This window comes from Oncorhynchus tshawytscha, linkage group LG04 (assembly GCF_018296145.1).
Source record: "Oncorhynchus tshawytscha isolate Ot180627B linkage group LG04, Otsh_v2.0, whole genome shotgun sequence".
Lineage (NCBI taxonomy): Eukaryota > Metazoa > Chordata > Actinopteri > Salmoniformes > Salmonidae > Oncorhynchus > Oncorhynchus tshawytscha.
The window spans coordinates 68,609,051-68,627,958 of record NC_056432.1 but is presented as its reverse complement, the minus strand read 5'-3'; the positions used below and the strand labels follow the sequence as shown (position 1 = coordinate 68,627,958).

At 43.8% G+C, this 18,908-nt stretch overlaps 2 protein-coding genes and 1 non-coding gene across 9 annotated transcripts in view; 1 reads left to right on the top strand and 2 right to left on the bottom strand.

The window, feature by feature from the left end:
- LOC112249297 (leucine-rich repeat-containing G-protein coupled receptor 4) overlaps nt 1-4,367 on the top strand; it is a 34,589-nt gene extending 30,222 nt beyond the window's left edge. For both annotated transcript variants that reach the window (XM_024419112.2, XM_024419111.2), the window contains one exon: nt 80-4,367. In XM_024419112.2, coding sequence (XP_024274880.1) covers nt 80-1,428 — 1,349 coding nt within the window. In that variant the 3' untranslated portion in view covers nt 1,429-4,367. The remainder of the gene's footprint in view (nt 1-79) is intronic.
- A 122-nt stretch (nt 4,368-4,489) lies between these two features.
- Nucleotides 4,490-18,908, bottom strand: part of LOC112249597 (myosin-binding protein C, cardiac-type-like) — a 40,399-nt gene continuing 25,980 nt past the window's right edge. For 5 of the 6 annotated variants that reach the window (XM_042321119.1, XM_042321121.1, XM_042321122.1 and 2 more), the window contains 10 exons: nt 15,164-15,298; nt 14,455-14,622; nt 12,116-12,204; nt 11,099-11,294; nt 10,632-10,771; nt 9,476-9,635; nt 9,130-9,266; nt 8,658-8,844; nt 7,315-7,335; nt 4,490-5,141 (listed from right to left, as the gene is read on the bottom strand). In XM_042321119.1, coding sequence (XP_042177053.1) covers nt 5,092-5,141; nt 7,315-7,335; nt 8,658-8,844; nt 9,130-9,266; nt 9,476-9,635; nt 10,632-10,771; nt 11,099-11,294; nt 12,116-12,204; nt 14,455-14,622; nt 15,164-15,298 — 1,283 coding nt within the window. In that variant the 3' untranslated portion in view covers nt 4,490-5,091. The remainder of the gene's footprint in view (nt 5,142-7,314; nt 7,336-8,657; nt 8,845-9,129; nt 9,267-9,475; nt 9,636-10,631; nt 10,772-11,098; nt 11,295-12,115; nt 12,205-14,454; nt 14,623-15,163; nt 15,299-18,908) is intronic. The other variant, XM_042321120.1, reaches the window with a different exon arrangement.
- Nucleotides 11,857-11,911, bottom strand: LOC112249766. The gene has a single exon (XR_002953426.1). It is a non-coding gene; the product is annotated as a U7 small nuclear RNA (small nuclear RNA).

The window sequence follows — 18,908 nt, the reverse complement described above, 5'->3', positions numbered from 1 at the left end:
ATTGTCATCTACAGCATTGAATTGTATACATCGTCACATCTCCTACTAACTGAAGTCTGACTCTGTCTCTCTCCTCCAGGAGCCTTCAAGCCCTGTGAGCACCTCCTGGGCAGCTGGATGATCCGTCTGACTGTGTGGTTCATCTGCCTGGTGGCCCTGATCTTCAACACTCTGGTGCTGGCAGCCACCTTCTCCCGCCGGGCCTTGGCCCTCTCCCCTGCCAGGCTGCTGGTTGGCCTCCTGGCCCTCACCAACCTGCTCACTGGGGTCTATGTGGGGGTGCTCACTGTCCTGGATGCTGCCACCTGGGGCTCCTTCGCTGAGTTTGGGGTCTGGTGGGAGACGGGGGTGGGCTGCCGGGCGACAGGGGCCCTTGCGGTGTTCTCCTCCGAGTGGGCGGTGCTGCTGTTGCCCCTGGCGGCTGTGGAGCGCAGCGTGGCGGTGAGGGGGCTCCTGGGGAAGGTCATCTCACCCAGGAGGAGCAGCGAGAGGGGGGTCGGGGACCGACGCTTCACCCTGGCGGCTGTTCTCCTGGGACTCCTGGCGGCTGCAGCAGCCTGCCTGCCCCTCTTCAGTACCAGCGACCCTTCAGCCTCCCCTCTCTGTTTACCCTTCTCTGGCGGTGAGGGCCCTGCACTGGGGGTCACTGTGGCCCTGGTGCTGCTCAACGCTCTGGCCTACCTGTTCACAGCAGCAGTGTACACCCAGCTGTACTGTGGCTTGGGCAGGGTGGAGCTGGCAGACCAGGAGCAGGCAGGGGCCGTACGCCATGTGGCATGGCTCATATTCACCAACTGCATCTTCTTCTGTCCTGTGGCAGCCTTCTCCTTCGCCCCTCTACTGGCCAGGTCTGGCACCGCAGGGGGCCCTGAGATCGCCAAGTCCGTCACGCTCATTTTCTTCCCCCTACCGGCATGCCTTAACCCTGTGCTCTACGTTTTCTTCAGCCCCGCCTTCCGGGAGGACTGGCTGCGGCTGCGGGGCCATGGAGCTGTGGCCCGGGGGATGAAGGCTGGGCAGTGTGCAGGGGGCTCTGGGGTTGTGGATGGGGATGGAGACTCCTCCACACGGCTGGGCTATGACTGTGGGGTGTACTCCCAGCTCTGTGGGGAAACAGGCATGTGTGAGCGCTGCCAGGTGGCTCTACACGCCAGGACCTCTTCCTCCTCAACATCAGTCTGCAGACACTTGGTGAAGTCCCACAGCTGCCCTACCCTCTCAGCCGGTGCGGCAGCGGGCCAGCGTACGGAGGGATACTGGGCAGACAGCGGCACCCTCTCTGCCCAGTCAGAGTACGCTGACGAGGGGGACTCGTTTGTGTCCGACAGTTCAGACCAGGTGCAGGCCTGTGGACGAGCCTGCTTCTGCCAGAGCCGAGGGCTCCCTCTGGTCCACTACGCATACAACATACCTCGCATCAAAGACTGAGAAACTCTTAAACTGTGTGTGTGTCTGTGTGTGTGTCTGTGTCTGTGACACTATAACAAAAAGTAAAGGTTTTTGATACACAACAAAACATGTGCAGGGTCCCTGCACACAAATCATTCAGGGAGCACTTCTTTAATCACTGTGTGAAACAGACTCAACTGTCACAAAAAGGGAATCTGGCATTAAATTAGACTTCTCTGAGACCTGAGACTTTTGGCCAACACTTGTTTTGCCCTTCAGGATTTACAACTGATTCCTGTGTGTGATAACACCAAACTGTCTGTCAAATGTGTAACAAAAGAGGAAACCTTGCCACCAGTGCCTGCTTCTTGTTTTAGAGCAAACTCATTATCAAGATGTTACAAGCCTGAATTCATCTGTCACGTCTCTTGCTAAGGCAAGCATCTATGTGCCATCTTTTTGTAGGTTCTGCCTGTAGCTAGCTATATGTTTTATTTTGTTATTCCCTGGTCTGTCGATTTTAAAGCCTTGCCATAATCGCTATTCATTTGTATATGTAGCAAATGTAATCATAATCCTCATTCTAGGGTTGTTTTTCATATGAGAATGTAAAGTAACTGAAAGGAGAATTGTATGGAAGCGGCTTTAAATTAAGGGGTACTGACAATGTGTTAAATATAATCTGACAGCTGCATTTTCAGCCCTCCCAATGTGAGCCAACTGAATCTCCAGTCTGAATCTGTTCATGTATCTTCACATGCCCTGTATTCATTCCTCAAGAGTACAAGACAATGACTTAAATGTTTATTATCTTTGACAATAAGTGTCAACAATTCTTCCTCGCTATGAGTGATAAAGTCTTGGATGTCCCATGGGAATGGAAGAGAGCACTGTTTTATCAACAGTCTTCCCAGGATGTTGTGGAGACTTTTATAACTTTATTTGTTTTGTCTCTTGGACTGAAAATAATGTAGTTGAACTGTGCTTTACCCCCTGGATCGTTCTAATTTATTGCTTAAAGAGGAGCAGAATGTCTGGGCCATGGACAAGGTTATTTCAGGTGCCAGGAAGTTGGCTTTGAAAGGTGAGTGCAGCATGTACCAAGTGCAAGCTAAGCCTCTGGCGCTGAATGTTGGTGCCACACAAAGGCCTTCATTTCTGGATTGTTCTGAGACAGTTCGCATTGTAGTAAAATATATATATAAATATTTTTTAAACAGTTTATGGACATCATTGGTGCTCACAACCCATTCATTTTGATCAATATGCATACAATCCCACAGCTCAGCAGTGTAATGGATATAATGGTATATATTATGATATAATAACAACATATGTAGATAATGTTTCACTATGAAACATTTTATTGGATCACGTGTGACTGTAGGGGAATATCTGTTTGATGTGCACGAGCATGACTTTGCGTATGGGGCCTGCACCATACCACACCCTAGGAGCCTGTATCCACATGTGTAATTCATGTGAGCGCTCAGGAAATTAGGCAATGTAGGGAAGCCTAGACTCCCCTCAACACTGTTAATGTGTCCATATTATGAAGTTCATTGGCTTTAGAAATTATATCACAAAGTTTCTTATTTTTGTATGGATTTGTCAATGTTTTGACTGAGTGTAATTTTAACCCCAACCAACTGTCCAGATTGTATAGGAGATGTTTGAAGCCCTTACGTGCAAATTCCAAATTGGTCTGTATTGCTGTCTGTTTATCCATATGTAAATTATTTTTGATAGAAAAAACAATAATCAAGAATGGGATGCATTGTCTAACCACGGAAGCTACCTCTTCTACTTTAGTGGCTACCAGCGGTGCTTTGTAAGGTGTGTGTTCTTATGCTATTGATATTTTGTTATTTTGGTTTGAACTGTAGGCTTTGTTTGTAAATACATCTGGTTGTACAGCACCACTGAATTTAAGTCACGCCTTTAGTTGATGCCAATTGTGGGAGGAATGTACAGTATGTACTGTATACTGTGATTTTTGTAAACCAAAATATATAAAACCAGTTGCTTAAAAAAACAATGTTTTATGTACAAGATTTCTGACAGACATTCTCACTCATTCGTATCATTTATTTGCCCCACACTGACACACAGTTAAGTTGGCCTGATTTTTGACCTCATCAGGACTTATCGGGAGTGTTTTTCTTTGCCTACAGTGTTAGGTTCTGTCTGACTGACTGACCATAGTGCTACTCAAGGGTGCTGTTGAAATCATCATCACTATAATTGGTCCACAGTGCATCAGGGCACTGACACCTCTCCCAATTGGCTCCTCTGACTGGTGTGTGGAAAGGTTTGAATGCATTATGGGTTAAGAAATAACCCTGTTGATGGTGTCCATGTCACCTGCCCCTGTTCCTTTAACACATACAAACCTTGCGAGGGGTGTAACAACATCATGATGGGGCTTACTGGAAGTGGACAAGTGCACATTAACTATTGATTTGAATATGACATGTCAAATCTACACCAAGTTTGACAATTATGTGTTTGTTTAAATGTGTCATGTGGATGAAGGTAGGTGGTTGGCAGTGGACCTCAGAAACCAACAGGAGCAGCCTTACCTCTCACACCATGTTTGGCAATGGACATGGCTTGACCAAACATTTCACCTCCCAGCGATGCACCCCCAGGGGGAATGGGACATTCCAACCCTCCCCACACCTCCCACTGGGCCAAACACATTAAGCATATTGCTGTATCCTCTTTTGGCCTTAATTAGGCTTTGTTACATTAATACCCAGCAGCTTTTGTTCATTCCCACTTTTGTTCATTCAAGTGTCACAGCATCAACTGTTTGTTGACCTCATAGTGATCATGTTCTGTGGGTAGGGCAGCATGAGGCACACGAGTGCTGCTCCACCTGTGTATTCATCTCTGTGTTAACCCCTGTCCACTCTCTGTTTCCCATGTTAAACAATGGTGGGGTTTTATAAGGCCCCCACTAGTGAACAGGCCACTTCAGGGGTAGTGGTTTACTTAACTTGCATTAACCAGTTTACAGCTGGGAATATGAGTATGATTGGGCACCCTACAGACCTGGGATAGACTTTGAATAAGTGAGAATAAAAGGGGCGCCTACTGCCCGTTGACAAAGCTTTGCATTTATTTTTTCAGACATAAAACAAATGATCTTTGCCTCTGATACTCAATAACTTTTTTCTACTAAGGATGCAAGAGTGAATCAAACAATGCAGTCCTTTGCTACTCCTCAAATTATTCCATGAAATATATATATTTTTTTACCTTTATTTAACCAGGCAAGTCAGTTAAGAACAAATTCTTATTTTCAATGACGGCCTAGGAACAGTGGGTTAACTGCCTGTTCAGGGGCAGAACGACAGATTTGCACCTTGTCAGCTCAGGGGTTTGAACTTGCAACTTTCTGGTTACTAGTCCAACACCCTAACCACTAGGCTACCCTGCCGCCCCAAATAAAGGTACAATAACACAATGTGGATGAATGTAGTGTCTTGGATGACCTATGTAAGATGATTTCACAACAGGGAACGGGGAGGATTGACATGTGCACATAACGGGGTGGTAGTGGGACACAGGGAAATGAAAGCTAATGGATTATCTCTGGTCTCTTCACATTGAGCTGTAGTCTGGCCAGGGTCCCAGTGGAGGTCCGTGTAGGATGAGACAGGACATCCACCCTATCTTCAACCAGCTTCTTTACACCTAATCGGCCTTGTTCATCTGCTTATCCCTCTCCTCTTTGGTGATTTGAGCTGCAAGGCAATTAGTCTAAGTCGTGAATCATATTTCAAATTCATAAATCAAACATACTAGAACTTATTGTTGGTGATCAATGTAGGAGTGATAATACTTCACTATTTTAGACTATTCAATCTAATTATTGTCTTTTTACATTTTATTTCTAGACTATGTAAAATACACTGCTCAAAAAAATAAAGGGAACACTAAAACAACACAATGTAACTCCAAGTCAATCACACTTCTGTGAAATCAAACTGTCCACTGAGGAAGCAACACTGATTGACAATACATTTCTCATGCTGTTGTGCAAATGGAATAGACAACAGGTGGAAATTATGGGCAATTAGCAAGACACCCCCAATAAAGGAGTGGTTCTGCAGGTGGTGACCACAGGCCACTTCTCAGTTCCTATGCTTCCTGGCTGATGTTTTGGTCACTTTTGAATGCTGGCGGTGCTTTCACTCTAGTGGTAGCATGAGACGGAGTCTACAACCCACACAAGTGGCTCAGGTTGTGCAGCTCATCCAGGATGGCACATCAATGCGAGCTGTGGCAAGAAGGTTTGCTGTGTCTGTCAGCGTAGTGTCCAGAGCATGGAGGCGCTACCAGGAGACAGGCCAGTACATCAGGAGACGTGGAGGAGGCCGTAGGAGGGCAACAACCCAGCAGCAGGACCACTACCTCCGCCTTTGTGCAAGGAGGAGCAGGAGGAGCACTGCCAGAGCCCTGCAAAATGACCTCCAGCAGGCCACAAATGTGCATGTGTCTGCTCAAACGGTCAGAAACAGACTCCATGAGGGTGGTATGAGGGCCCGACGTCCACAGGTGGGGGTTGTGCTTACAGCCCAACATCGTGCAGGACGTTTGGCATTTGCCAGAGAACACCAAGATTGGCAAATTCGCCACTGGCGCCCTGTGCTCTTCACAGATGAAAGCAGGTTCACACTGAGCACATGTAACAGACGTGACAGAGTCTGGAGACGCCATGGAGAACGTTCTGCTGCCTGCAACATCCTCCAGCATGGCCGGTTTGGCGGTGGGTCAGTCATGGTGTGGGGTGGCATTTCTTTGGGGGGCCGCACAGCCCTCCATGTGCTCGCCAGAGGTAGCCTGACTGCCATTAGGTACCGAGATGAGATCCTCAGACCCTTTGTGAGACCATATGGCAGTGCGGTTGGCCCTGGGTTCCTCCTAATGCAAGACAATGCTAGACCTCATGTGGCTGGAGTGTGTCAGCAGTTCCTGCGAGAGGAAGGCATTGATGCTATGGACTGGCCCGCCCGTTCCCCAGACCTGAATCCAATGGAGCACATCTGGGACATCATGTCTCGCTCCATCCACCAACGCCACGTTACACCACAGACTGTCCAGGGGTTGGCGGATGCTTTAGTCCAGGTCTGGGAGGAGATCCCTCAGGAGACCATCCGCCACCTCATCAGGAGCATGCCCAGGCATTGTAGGGAGGTCATACAGGCACTTGGAGGCCACACACCCTACTGAGCCGCATTTTGACTTGTTTTAAGGACATTACATCAAAGTTGGATCAGCCTGTAGTGTGGTTTTCCACTTTAATTTTGAGTGTGACTCCAAATCCAGACCTCCATAGGTTGATAAATTTGATTTCCATTGATAATTTTTGTGTGATTTTGTTGTCAGGACATTCAACTATGTAAAGAAAAAATTATTTAATAAGAATATTTAATTTATTCAGATCTAGGGTGTGTTATTTTAGTGTTCCCTTTATTTTTTTGAGCAGTGTATATTATTTATAATATCCATGCCATTTGATAAAAAAATACAGCTGAGGAAATGTTTTGTTACTTCAATAACATTGGGATTAGAATAACATCTCCAGTTCAATTTGTTAATATCAAGATAGATTTTTCAAAAAATCTATAGTGTACAGATGAGGTAAAACGTGTCTTATCCTTTAACATTATCCAATATTTTGTAACATATTTTACCTTAAATTAAGTGAGATGGATAATGCACATTGTTACATACTGTAACGTATAGTACATTTACATTTGAGTCATTTAGCAGACGCTCTTATCCAGAGCGATTTCCAGAAGCAATTAGGGTTAAGTATTTTGGCACACCTTTTATTCTTCTCAAATGAACACAAATGAAACAGTTCTATAATAATGGGATTGACCTCAGTTATTACTGAGTGTGGGGGCTTACCTTGGGGGAAAGTGCCAGGTGCTGGGAATAAAACGGGTAGAAGCATGACAGGACACAGCATGGTGGGGTTACAGACAGAAGGAGAGACACACGTCAGAGGAGATGGATCATGTAATGGTGGCAGGATCCATTTAGAACCTTTACATGTATTCCAGTGTACATTCCAAAGGTCCGTCAGGGAGTTAATATACCCTTATGAAGACATAACGATATGTCTGTATATGTTAACATGAGATCTCAAATAGGAAGAATAGATTTACTGTATTTGCCCTCTAGAACATACTATGATTACCATGATACATGTTCTATATTTGAACATGCCATTTAACATGTACAAGTAGAATTCTTCCATTTCAGATTTGATGTCCAAATGTATTATTTCATAAGGGAACCCCAAAACATATTTCAAATATGAGTTGGGGAGCATTCATATATGATGACATTTTCAGACATTCATATATGACTTCATATTTGATGGACACATATGTACTAAGGGTACCTGTTCCAGACAGTAAACAGAGTGAAGTACATAGGAAGTTGGAAACCTTGACAATCACCATGTACACTCAGTGGCCAGTTTATTAGGTACATCAATCTAGTACCGGGTTGGTCCCCCCTTTGCCTGAATTCTTCAGGATATGGAAACATTGGGATTCTTCGGACCAGGCAATGTTTTTCCACGCCTCAATTGTCCAGTGTTGGTGATCGCGTGCCCACTGGAGCCACTTCTTGTGTTTAGCTGATAGGAGTGGAACCCGGTCATCTGCTGCAATGGCCCATCCGTGACAAGGACCAATGAGTTGTTCATTCCTATATGCCATTCTGCACACCACTGCGTCGTTATTTGCCAGTTTGTGGCCCACCTGTTAGGTTGCACCATTCTTGCCATTCTCCTTTGACCTCTCATCAATGAGCTGTTTTCACCCACAGGACCGCCGTTGCCTGGATGTTTTTTGTTTGTCACACTATTCTTGGTGACCCCTAGACACTGTTGTGCGTGAAAAGCCCAGGAGGCCAGCCATTTCTGAGATACTGGAACGCACCTGGCACCGACGATCATACCACGCTCAAAGTCACTTAGGTCACTCATTTTGCCCATTCTTACGTTCAATCCAACAGTAACTGGATGCCTTGATGCCTGTCTGCCTGCTTTATATAACAAGCCACAGCCACATGATTAATTGTCTGTAGGAGCGAACCATTTTTGTAAACAGGGTGGTGTATCTAATAAACTAGCCACTGAGCATACAAGATTGACAATGGATTTTGCAGTTGGTTGGCAGGCCAGGTGTGTTAAGGAGCTCACCAGCAGAGAAAAAGTGAGTAGTGTTAGGGATACTTACGGCGAATCTCTAGCTTGCACTCCACTACATCTTCTCCACTGGCGTTGACTGCTTTGCACATGTACACTCCCCCGTCAAATGAGCAGGGCTTGCGGATCTCCAGGGTGAGTACGCCCTGCTTACTGAACATACGGTACTTGGCCTCGTTGGAGATGTCCATCTTGTTTTTGTACCATGTCACTTTGGGCTGAGAGAGAGAGGTTACAATGTGAACTAGATGTGCCTAAAGTAATGCATGTGGCAAAAAAAATGAAAAAATGTCTATCTGCTATAACTAAGGCTCATAGTTTTGACTGTTTTACTGGTCAGGACATACTTGACATCCCCCTACAGTATTAGTAGCAGACATGATGATAATGTAATAGTCGTGCTGATTTGATGGTCATTCTGATGGTGATAAATCACTATATCATTCATGGTTAGCAGCATAGCCTTTGTCTCTGTCATTCTCGCCTGTATAGGGACACCTCACCTTGGGGATGCCTCTGACAGAGCAGCTGAGGGTGGCGTTGTAGCCTGCTATGACTGAACGGCTCACTAGAGGGTGTGTGAACTTAGGCGCCTCGGAAAAGTCATGCTCCTTGTAGGTTGGAGGCTTGTATTCGAAACCTGATGAACAGATGAACAGATGCAGTGCTCACCTTTATTCAGAAAGTTTATGGGTTTTTACACAGGTGGCAGTAGGGGATGTTTTTTAAAAATTAATTTCATATGAATGCTGCTCCTACATACATAAATGTATAGCTATTGTTTGTTTATAGTTATGATGTCAGGGTGGTATTACTGTCGTGAACGGTGCATCAGGTATGGGAGCCCACCTGTTTTCTGGATGTAGGCACTGTCTGCTGAGAAGCAGGGCTCTAGGCTGAGGCCTACCATGTTCACAGCGTAGATACGGAAGATGTATTCATTCCCCATGATGAGATCAGCCACCACACAGTTAGTTCGCCTATATAGCTCATAGACAGTGTACCATTCCTGAAAACCAACCATATTTTAGTCAAACTCTTCATTTTTAAGTGAGACAATATTTTAGGGCTACCAAAATACTACAGAACAACTCAACCACAATGTCAGTGTAATGTGTCTTGAGAGAATGAGAATGCATGCCAACTCCATTGAATGTTTGCCAAACAAAGGGGCCCAACTGTGTTATATTTAGTAATGGGGCATCTCCGATATCCAAATGAGATATTGTTCTTTGTAACATGATAATCTCTTATCTCACAGCCTGCCATAGTGAGATGTAGGAAATTAATTGGGTCTAATAATGACTTGTGTGAAACCTGAACAGGGAGCTTTTTATTTAGCCACTAACCTTGCAGCTCAGAGGTACATTGGGTTTCCATCACTACACAGACAAGCCATGTCCAGTATAAGGCCAAAGCTAGGGGCTAAAAACAGGGCGTGCTTGGCTTGCTGTGCTCTGGGTGGCTGCTTGGGGTGGTGGAAGGAGGCAGTTGGAGCTCAAACAAACAGGCCCAGCATGCAGTTTTCCTTGCCCACAAAGGCTCTCTGCCTAGCTGTGGCTGACTGTGTGTCACAAGGGAGGGTAAAATACCCCTCGGTGACCATGTAGCATTCTTCCCCTCACATAGTGTACATACATGAGTCAATTATGGCCGTGTGTCAGAGAGCTTAGCTACCTTGCCTTGGCACTCAGAGCTTGGCATAGTTCACTCTGAGCCCAGCCAGAGAACTAACAGCTAATTATCAGGCAGCTCGCCCTCTCTCACACACACACTGGGATGACCTCTGTGTGTCAGTTAGAAAATAAATATTAGCCTAATCATAATTTATAATATAGATAATGCTTTCCTGAACCTGCCATGGGAGGGGCAGTGTATAACTTTACTCATTCAATATTGTCTGACCAATATTAATTGCTAGTTTTCTGTCGTATATGAACCTCTTGCTCAAATTGATGAAGAGAACATTTTCATGTTAGACACTGCCCAGCACATTGACTCTCACCATGGTCTTCTTGTCAGCCTTCTGAACCATGTAGCCGGTTATTTCACAATTTCCATTGTCCTTGGGTGGCTTCCACTCCAGAGCCACATTGAAGCCCCAAACATCCATGATCTTCAGTTTCTCTGGAGACCCAGGCAAATCTAAAGATAAGAAATCACATTTATCGAGTCAACATACTGTACCATAACTTTACCTTAAACTCCAATCCAATCATTCACAGAGAAAGGTAAACCACACGGTGGGTACACGTAGAATATTGTTTACGTGTTATCTTAGGGACAGGTGTGGTTTTGTTTCAATATCCAACGATAATGGGACCAGCTTGCGGGATGTGTCACTTGCGGAACGTGTCAGTTTCATAGTTAACTCAGATACAGCATAAACCCATTCTGAGTGAACTGATAGTGCCACTGATCAATCATAAACCATTTATATTCAAAACCATTAGAGTTGTGAGGAGTCCTCACCGACTATTTGAATTGAGATGCTGGCTGTGTCCTCAACATTCTCAATCTGCAGCTTGACTTCATACTTCCCAGAGTCCTTCCTCTCTGACTTGCGGATGAACAGGATTGTGTCGGTGTCGCTGTTTCGGACGCTGACCTGCTTCGGGTTCAGATACTCCCCATCTTTACTCCAGGTGATCACAGGCCTAGGCTTGCCCTAAAATAAAAAATAATAATATAAACATTCTAATATTTTTTAGAAAGACCAAACCAGATTCTGGAGGACTACAGTACAAGTAAGTTAATATGTGTGAAATATTGGTTTTCCTCAGTAACCTACGTTTACTAAATAATCATTACAGTTCCAGGGGTGATGATGATTTCAGTACATCTCCAGACCAAGACATTTGAAATATGATATTGTTCAGATATTTGTATGGCAGATTTGAACCTAGATAAATGTTCCTAATGAATACAGTAGATGGTGGTACATTTGGCGGTGGCCCAGACTCCTTGGCTTGTGATTTTCAGCAGTTACTCACTATGAGCTGCTTAAGATAATCATGTCTGTATCAGTTATCAGTCTGTCAATTGCATGTGTTACTAGGATACAGTTTCAAAACTGAAGCTGTATGTATTTATTGTCTTGAGGGAAAAGCAGAAAGGAATAAAGAGACATAGCGTGATTTACTGTAGTATTTTTGCAGACTGTAGTATACTGTATTATTTACTGTTGTGTTTTTGCAGTAATTTTGCTGTATTATTTTTGACATACAAATGGGAGCTTTCTCCTTGAGGAAACCTACTGGACAAATACTAAAAGAGCAAATTTTCCAAAACCTATAGATAGGTAGGAATAGTATTCCATAGTAAACTGTAATATTTTTTCATGTCGGTAGCACCATTCCATAACTCAACGTGCACCAAAGAAAATGAAATAGCAATTTCATTCATCATATTTCTCTTATGGGCAAGGGCACCAGAATATATACAGTACATTCATCCTATAGAGTGTGAAGGGTGTACTCTACCCCATACCTGGAAAGGGATCACAAGGTTGATTGTCTCCTCCACTTTCTTGATGAGGGTCTGGCGGAGATTTCTAGGAATCCAGATTTTGGGTTTCTCTGTTAACAAAAATGTCATAAGATGTCAATGAATAAAAGTTTTTTGGGTACAGTTTTGTGGTGTGCGTGTGCGGGGAAAGTGGTAGGCTTGGGCGGTATACCGTATTCTCAATACTGTCAATCAGGGGTGTCAATTTGGGCTGGCTTTAGGACCATGCAGACACCTCGGAGTGGGCGGGAGGACTGTTTGCCTGACTGCTGTGAACAGCCCAACTTTCCTCTCAAAACAGTGCAGAGGTGGAAGATGGCTGTAATTGACTAGGTTACAGCTGTTTGACTTGAAACTAAACTCGAGTTTTAAATTCCGGTGCTGAGCTAATGCGTAGCAGCTAATTGATGTAAGATATGTTGATGAAGAATGTTATTTATGTCCCTTATCAACTGAGGTGAATGAAGGTATAGCAGCCAAGGTGATAATGACTGGAGTCAATTGTTGTCAATTGCTTGTTTTTGCTGTTCTCTGTACAGCATTTTAGACATTTTTAAATTGTGTAGGAATGCAGAAAATAGAATTAAATAAAGTCACTTTGCTATAGCCTACCCTCAGTTTACCTGAAATGATGCCAATGCCATCAGTACCCTAAAGCTCGGGGCCTACCCGCCTCTCGGGGGTGTGTGCTATGCCACTGCTTATAACTATACGTTTTCACTATCTAAGATGTGCCAAATAAATTATCTCCAGCTCAGGGCTCCAGCTATGCATTTGGTTTGCTAACTTCCTAACTTAGTGGCTAGCTCGCAAGATCAAGCTTCTTGGTTATGGCAGAAACAATCAAATCCCCCCCTGGATAAAAATCCTGGCTGCCAAACATTTCTTTGTGCTGCAGCAAACTGATTAGCCTTTTCAGATACTGTAGTTTTCTAACTTTATGAGCTCGGTTGTCTGTTCTTGCAATTAGTTTATGTTCGCTTGTTAGCATTTAGCTAGTGTCCGCTGTGAGATTTTTTTTGGGGGAAAAAATACCGGCCATTGTGTGCACTGCCAGTAAGACCGTATACCCCTCTATGGTACAGGAATGGTATGAAAATATACATACCGCCCAACCCTAGAAATTGGTTCATGGCTCAGACTTTTCCCTGAGACTGGGAGTACCACAATACTGTAACGACCCTGGGTTTATAAGCGCGGAAATCGACTCTACCGCATGAGCATGCTTTTGCAGCACAGTCGATAGCGCGCCGGACCTCGGGCTCGAAGGTCGAGGGTTCGAGACCTGCTCCCTTCTGTTTCATTACAATACCTTTCAACTATCACGTTTAGCTTGATGGCACCATTACTGATCCAATGAGTTACTGCTCATGTACATTGACCAACCGCCTGTGCGGTAGTAATAAGCTGAGTTGACAACATCAAGTGCTTTTCAGTGCAATTCCACGGTAACGGTGACACAGACTTTCACTTTAACATGTATGTCAATCAAAAACCAATAATTGGAGAATTAAAACAACCATACAACTCTATGCACAGGAACTACTTTTAACAATTTCCACAGAAAATGTTACAAAAACACATTTACTTGAATAACAGTGCAGATGCAAAGTTTGGTAACAGAATGAAAGTTTGTGCCACCATTCTTTTGCCAAACTTTGCATCTGCACTGTTCTACAAGTAAATGTGTTTTTTGTAACACTTTCAATGGAAAATGTTAAACGTAGTCATTATGCATAGAGTTGTATGGTTTGTTTAACTTTGCAATCATTGGTTTTTGTTTGACATACATTTTAAAGTGAAAAATCTGAGTCTCAGTGTCACTGTTACCGTGAAATTTCCTCACTGCCAATCAGCACTTAGTGATAATATCATCCTGTCAGCAAGTGCAAAGGCCGGGGGCTTCAGTGTACATCTGAGAACTCAAAATACACCTCACAACTAATCTGTTAGGTGCTGAGAGCGAAATAGCTGATGACCTTGGCAATGTATGTATGTTCCCAAACATGATCTGTGAGCCCTGAGATCCATGTAGGGTAGTGGAGGCTAACTTCAAGCCTCATCAGCTAAAAATCTCAAACTGTAGAGAAATAGGAGAGAGGAGACAACAGCAGGACACCTCACATACTTTCCATTACAACCTTTGGGTTTTGAACAATCTGATGATGTCTTACTCTTACAGTGCAAGTGTTTTAGGAACTTCCCTGGTAATTTTTTTTATTTATGTCTTGTACATGTTATGACTTCATGCTCATTGTATGGGAGAGAGGGTATAATTTAAAATTTGTATTCGTTTTAGGCAATCATGGGGGAATGCTTACGCATGATCTCGCGGATAGTGACAGCCTGTGCTAGGGAGGTAGGTGCACTGGGCCCTGCCATGTTGTAGGCTCTGACACGGAACTGCATCTTCTCCCCGGTTGGCAGGTCCCGGATGATCACAGATGTCCTCTCTGTCAGACCCTCGAAAGCTGGCACCCATTCATCAGCTGTGGGCAAGAGACGGCCAGACAGACGTGTCAAAATGCAACATCCGAAGAAGGCTCAGTGCCCCATCCCTATATGTCATCACAACTAGGGCTGCCTGCATGGATTGAGTTAGAACATTGACGTGCAGCTGGCCAGCATAGCCAGCCCTGGAGGGATTGATTTAATTACCTACGCGTTGTGCTAATGGTCCCTGGCTCAAACCACTCTTGACAACTTAGGCCTTTGATGTTGTCAGACTAAAACCAAAGCTTTTTAGATAATGGCTCATCATGGAAAGTGTGATACAGCTAGCATTATAGAGGATGTCGTTTTATGTAAGAGGGTCAAGATTTAAAAAAATTAAACAGGCAATGCTCTCTGAAATGTTGCTGCATTTGGATTTATTTGACAGTTTTTCTATATTGTTAGGTTGTTTTTCAAATAGTGTGTTTCTAACTGAAATACTCTCTTCAACAGCTTTCATGCCATCCTCCTCCTTATCTACCCAGAAATTGTGTGAGTGTGTGTGTCAGGATTCAAAATATTGAATGCAGTACTCACAGCCCTCCTTGCAGTACTCGACCCCATAGCCATCCAGCTCAGACGAACCCAGATGCTCCGGGGTTCTCCACTTCAGTGAGATGGTAGTGTCACTGATGTCATCCACGCACAGGCCGATGGGCTCACTGGTTGGGGCTTAGAGAGAGAGAGAGAGAGGGATTTCAGCAACATTATTCTAGTCTAAATAAGAAATCAATGTCAAGAAAAAATACATCAATATTTCCATATGTTATGTCACCGATGTCACAGTATGTGACTGTAAAAAAGACATATTGAAAAATAGAGAAGGAAACATTTCAGTGTTAGCAGTTGTCAATGCAGGATATTTTTATTGTGGATTTACTGCTACCTGTCACTGAAGACAGTTTAACTTAGCTGCAGATAAAGTGTGTTGCTACTGGTAACAGCCTTGTAAACTAGGGTCCTCCAATAGAAGCATCACTTCCTGAAATACATTATCTCCAACCTTACCACAACCCATGTGTTAAGCTCCCCTGCAGGCTAGCTGACATGGAGCTAGCACATTGGAGATTAAGTATGGACCTTGCAGGCTCCCGAGTGGTGCAGCGGTCTAAGGCACTGCATCTCAGTGCTTGAGGTGTCACTACAGACACCCTGGTTCGAATCCAGGCTGTATCACAACCGGCTGTGATTGGGAGTCCCATAGAGAGGCACACAATTGGCCCAGCGTCGTCCGGGTTTGGCTGATGTAGGCTGTCATTGTAAATAAGAATATTTTCTTAACTGACTTGCCTGGTTAAATAAAAAATGCATGACAGAGCTTTCATCAATACTCAACCTGGTCTTAGAGCATTTTATATTATTCTGTATGCAATTACGAGCCACTCCATTTAGGATGGTACGTATTCATTTGTGATGTCCATAACCCTTTTTGTATAACATGTTTACGAATTACAATTCGTATTATATGTTACGAATATCTAAAACGAACAATGTGTTACGAATTTGCAACACATACAATATATTACGAATTTGCAAAAGGTATGATATGTTAGAAATTCTAGCTAGGTGGCTGGGGGGTTAACGTTAGCTACCTGGCTAACCTTAGCTAGGCTAGAGTTTATGAGTTAGGGTAAAGGGTTAGATCAGGGGAAGGGTTAGCTAAAGGGGTTAAGGTTGTGGTTGTTCGTTAAAGTCCATATTTATATCCAAATATCTCATTTTACATTGGTGTGTTATGTTCAGTAGTTCCAAAACATGCAGTGATTTTGCAGAGAGCCACATCAATTCACAGAAATACTCATAATAAACATTGATAAAAGATACAACTATTATACATGGAACTTTAGATAAACTCCTCCTTAATGCAACCGCTGTGTCAGATTTTTTAAAAACTTTACAGAAAGAAAGCACACCATGCAATAATCTGAGTAAGGCGCTCAAAAACCAAACCAGAGATATCCGCCATGTTGTGTAGTCAACATTAGTCAGAAATAGCATTATAAATATTCACTTACCTTTGATGATCTTCATCAGAATGCACTCCCAGGAATCCCAGTTCCACAATAAATGTTTGATTTGTTCGATAAAGTTCATAATTTATGTTCAAATATCTTCCTTTGTTAGGGCGTTTTGTAAACAAATCCAAACGCGTGTGCAAGTCCAGCCAAAAGGTCGGACGAAAAGTCCAAAAAGTTCCATTACAGTCCGTAGAAACATGTCAAACTAAGTATAGAATCAATCTTTAGGATGTTTTTAACATAAATCTTCAATAATGTTCCAACCGGAGAATTCCTTTGTCTGTAGAAAAGCAATGCAACGCGAGCTACCTCTTACATGACCGCGCGTCACGAGCTCAAAGCATTCTGCCAGACCTCTGACTCATTCCCCTCTCATTCGCCCCCTACTTCACAGTAAAAGCCTCAAACAAAGTTCTAAAAACTGTTGACATCTAGTGGAAGCCTTAGGAAGTGCAACATGACCAATATCCCATTGTATCTTCAATAGGGAATGAGTTGAAAATCGACCAACCTCAGATTTCCCACTTCCTGGTTGGATTTTTTATCAGGATTTCGCCTGCCATATGAGTTCTGTTATACTCACAAACATCATTCAAAGAGTTTTAGATACTTCAGAGTGTTTTTTATCCAATACTACTAATAATATGCATTCATTAGCAACTGGGACACCTTATTCATCCAAGCTACTCAATACTGCCCCTCTGTCACCAAGAAGTTAAGTAACCGTCTGTCTTATGTAACCATCAGTGGAGGTTGCTGAGGGGAGGCCGGCTCATAATATGGCCAGAACAGAGTAAATGGAATGGCATCAAACACATGGAAACCAAGTGTTTGATGTGTTTGATACCATTCCAATTATTCCGCTCCAGCCATGAGCCCGTCCTCCCCAATTAAGGTGCCACCAACCTCCTGTGGTAACCATACCAAACGTGACATATCATACTAATATTAGTTTTCTGGATTTACCTTTACTATGTTACGTCTAGTCTATGAGACAAGGCTGCAATACTAGACTAGCTGCATCAATGCTACTATGGAAACCATTCAGTCCCTATAAATCTTAATGTCATGTTTATCTCACCATTTTTCTTAGAAAATTGGTAAATAACAATGGAGAAACAAATAGAGAGTATCTTACTCATTTTTTGTTTACATCCATAAGTCTAAAGATGTATTTCATGAATAATCCTCCTAATATCACCAGAGAGAACTGAGGTTATTTGTAATTTATCCTGTCATAGCTGATTTGTACCACATAAACAGTTTGCATGTAACAACACATTAGCACATAGAGACATCCTGCAAAAACAGCCTAAAATAAGCTCAAGCTGACAGCCATCAGAGTTACAGAGTTGAGTTACAGAGTTGCCTTTCCCCCGGGCCCTGAGCCCATGGTCCCATGTCACAGGTTAACCAGACAGGGGAGCCATGTAGGCATGTAGTAGAGGTCAGAGGTCAGTCTGTGTTTAAAGGGCCAGACTGAATGGGAAAGACCAACCGGCGTCTACAGGCAGTACAGGAACACAGCAAACAATACTTTGATAAACATCCTTTTCATTTTATTAGCCAACACACAAACAACAACACAGGAAAGTCTGTTAGTAGAAAACTTTTCTTCTCTTTTGCGCCTGTGAGACAAAACATACAACAAACATCTCTGATTTACCAATGAAGGTGGCACTGTCCATTCCTACTTACATTGCCCCTTACAATAACAGTAAAAAGGAGAACAGAACCACAGAAACCACATCCAGGGTTTACCTTCTATCTTATTATCATCATTATCATTAAAGAAATCCCAGTATTTATTACAGCACAAACCATGCCCCTAAAAGTTGACCCTAGCTTAGAGGAAAATAAATCAATGCCTACTCCTAGGAGGTTCCAACTCTGGTACGGGCTCTGGTGCCGGGGCAGGCTCTGCTGGGTCACCCTCTGCAGGGGGGGCTCTATCGGCTGGTGGGTCTCCTTCTGCCGTAGAGGCCCCATCCTCAGCTGGGGGTGCCGGAGATGGGGCTCCTTCTGCTGGGACTGGCTCTGTTGCGGATGCTGCTGGCTCAACAGGGGTCTCTGGTGCTAGATCTGGGGCTTGTTCCTCTGGAGGAGGTACTGCTGCTGCGTCTGGCTTGGCCTCCCCCTCTGTCGGTGCCTTTGCTGCACCATCCACTGGAACTTCCTCCGCTGGCGGCTTCTTCTCGGCCGTCTTTGGCAGCATTGGCTTGGTCATCCTTGAATAAGATTAAGATAGTGCCCTTCGAAGTGAG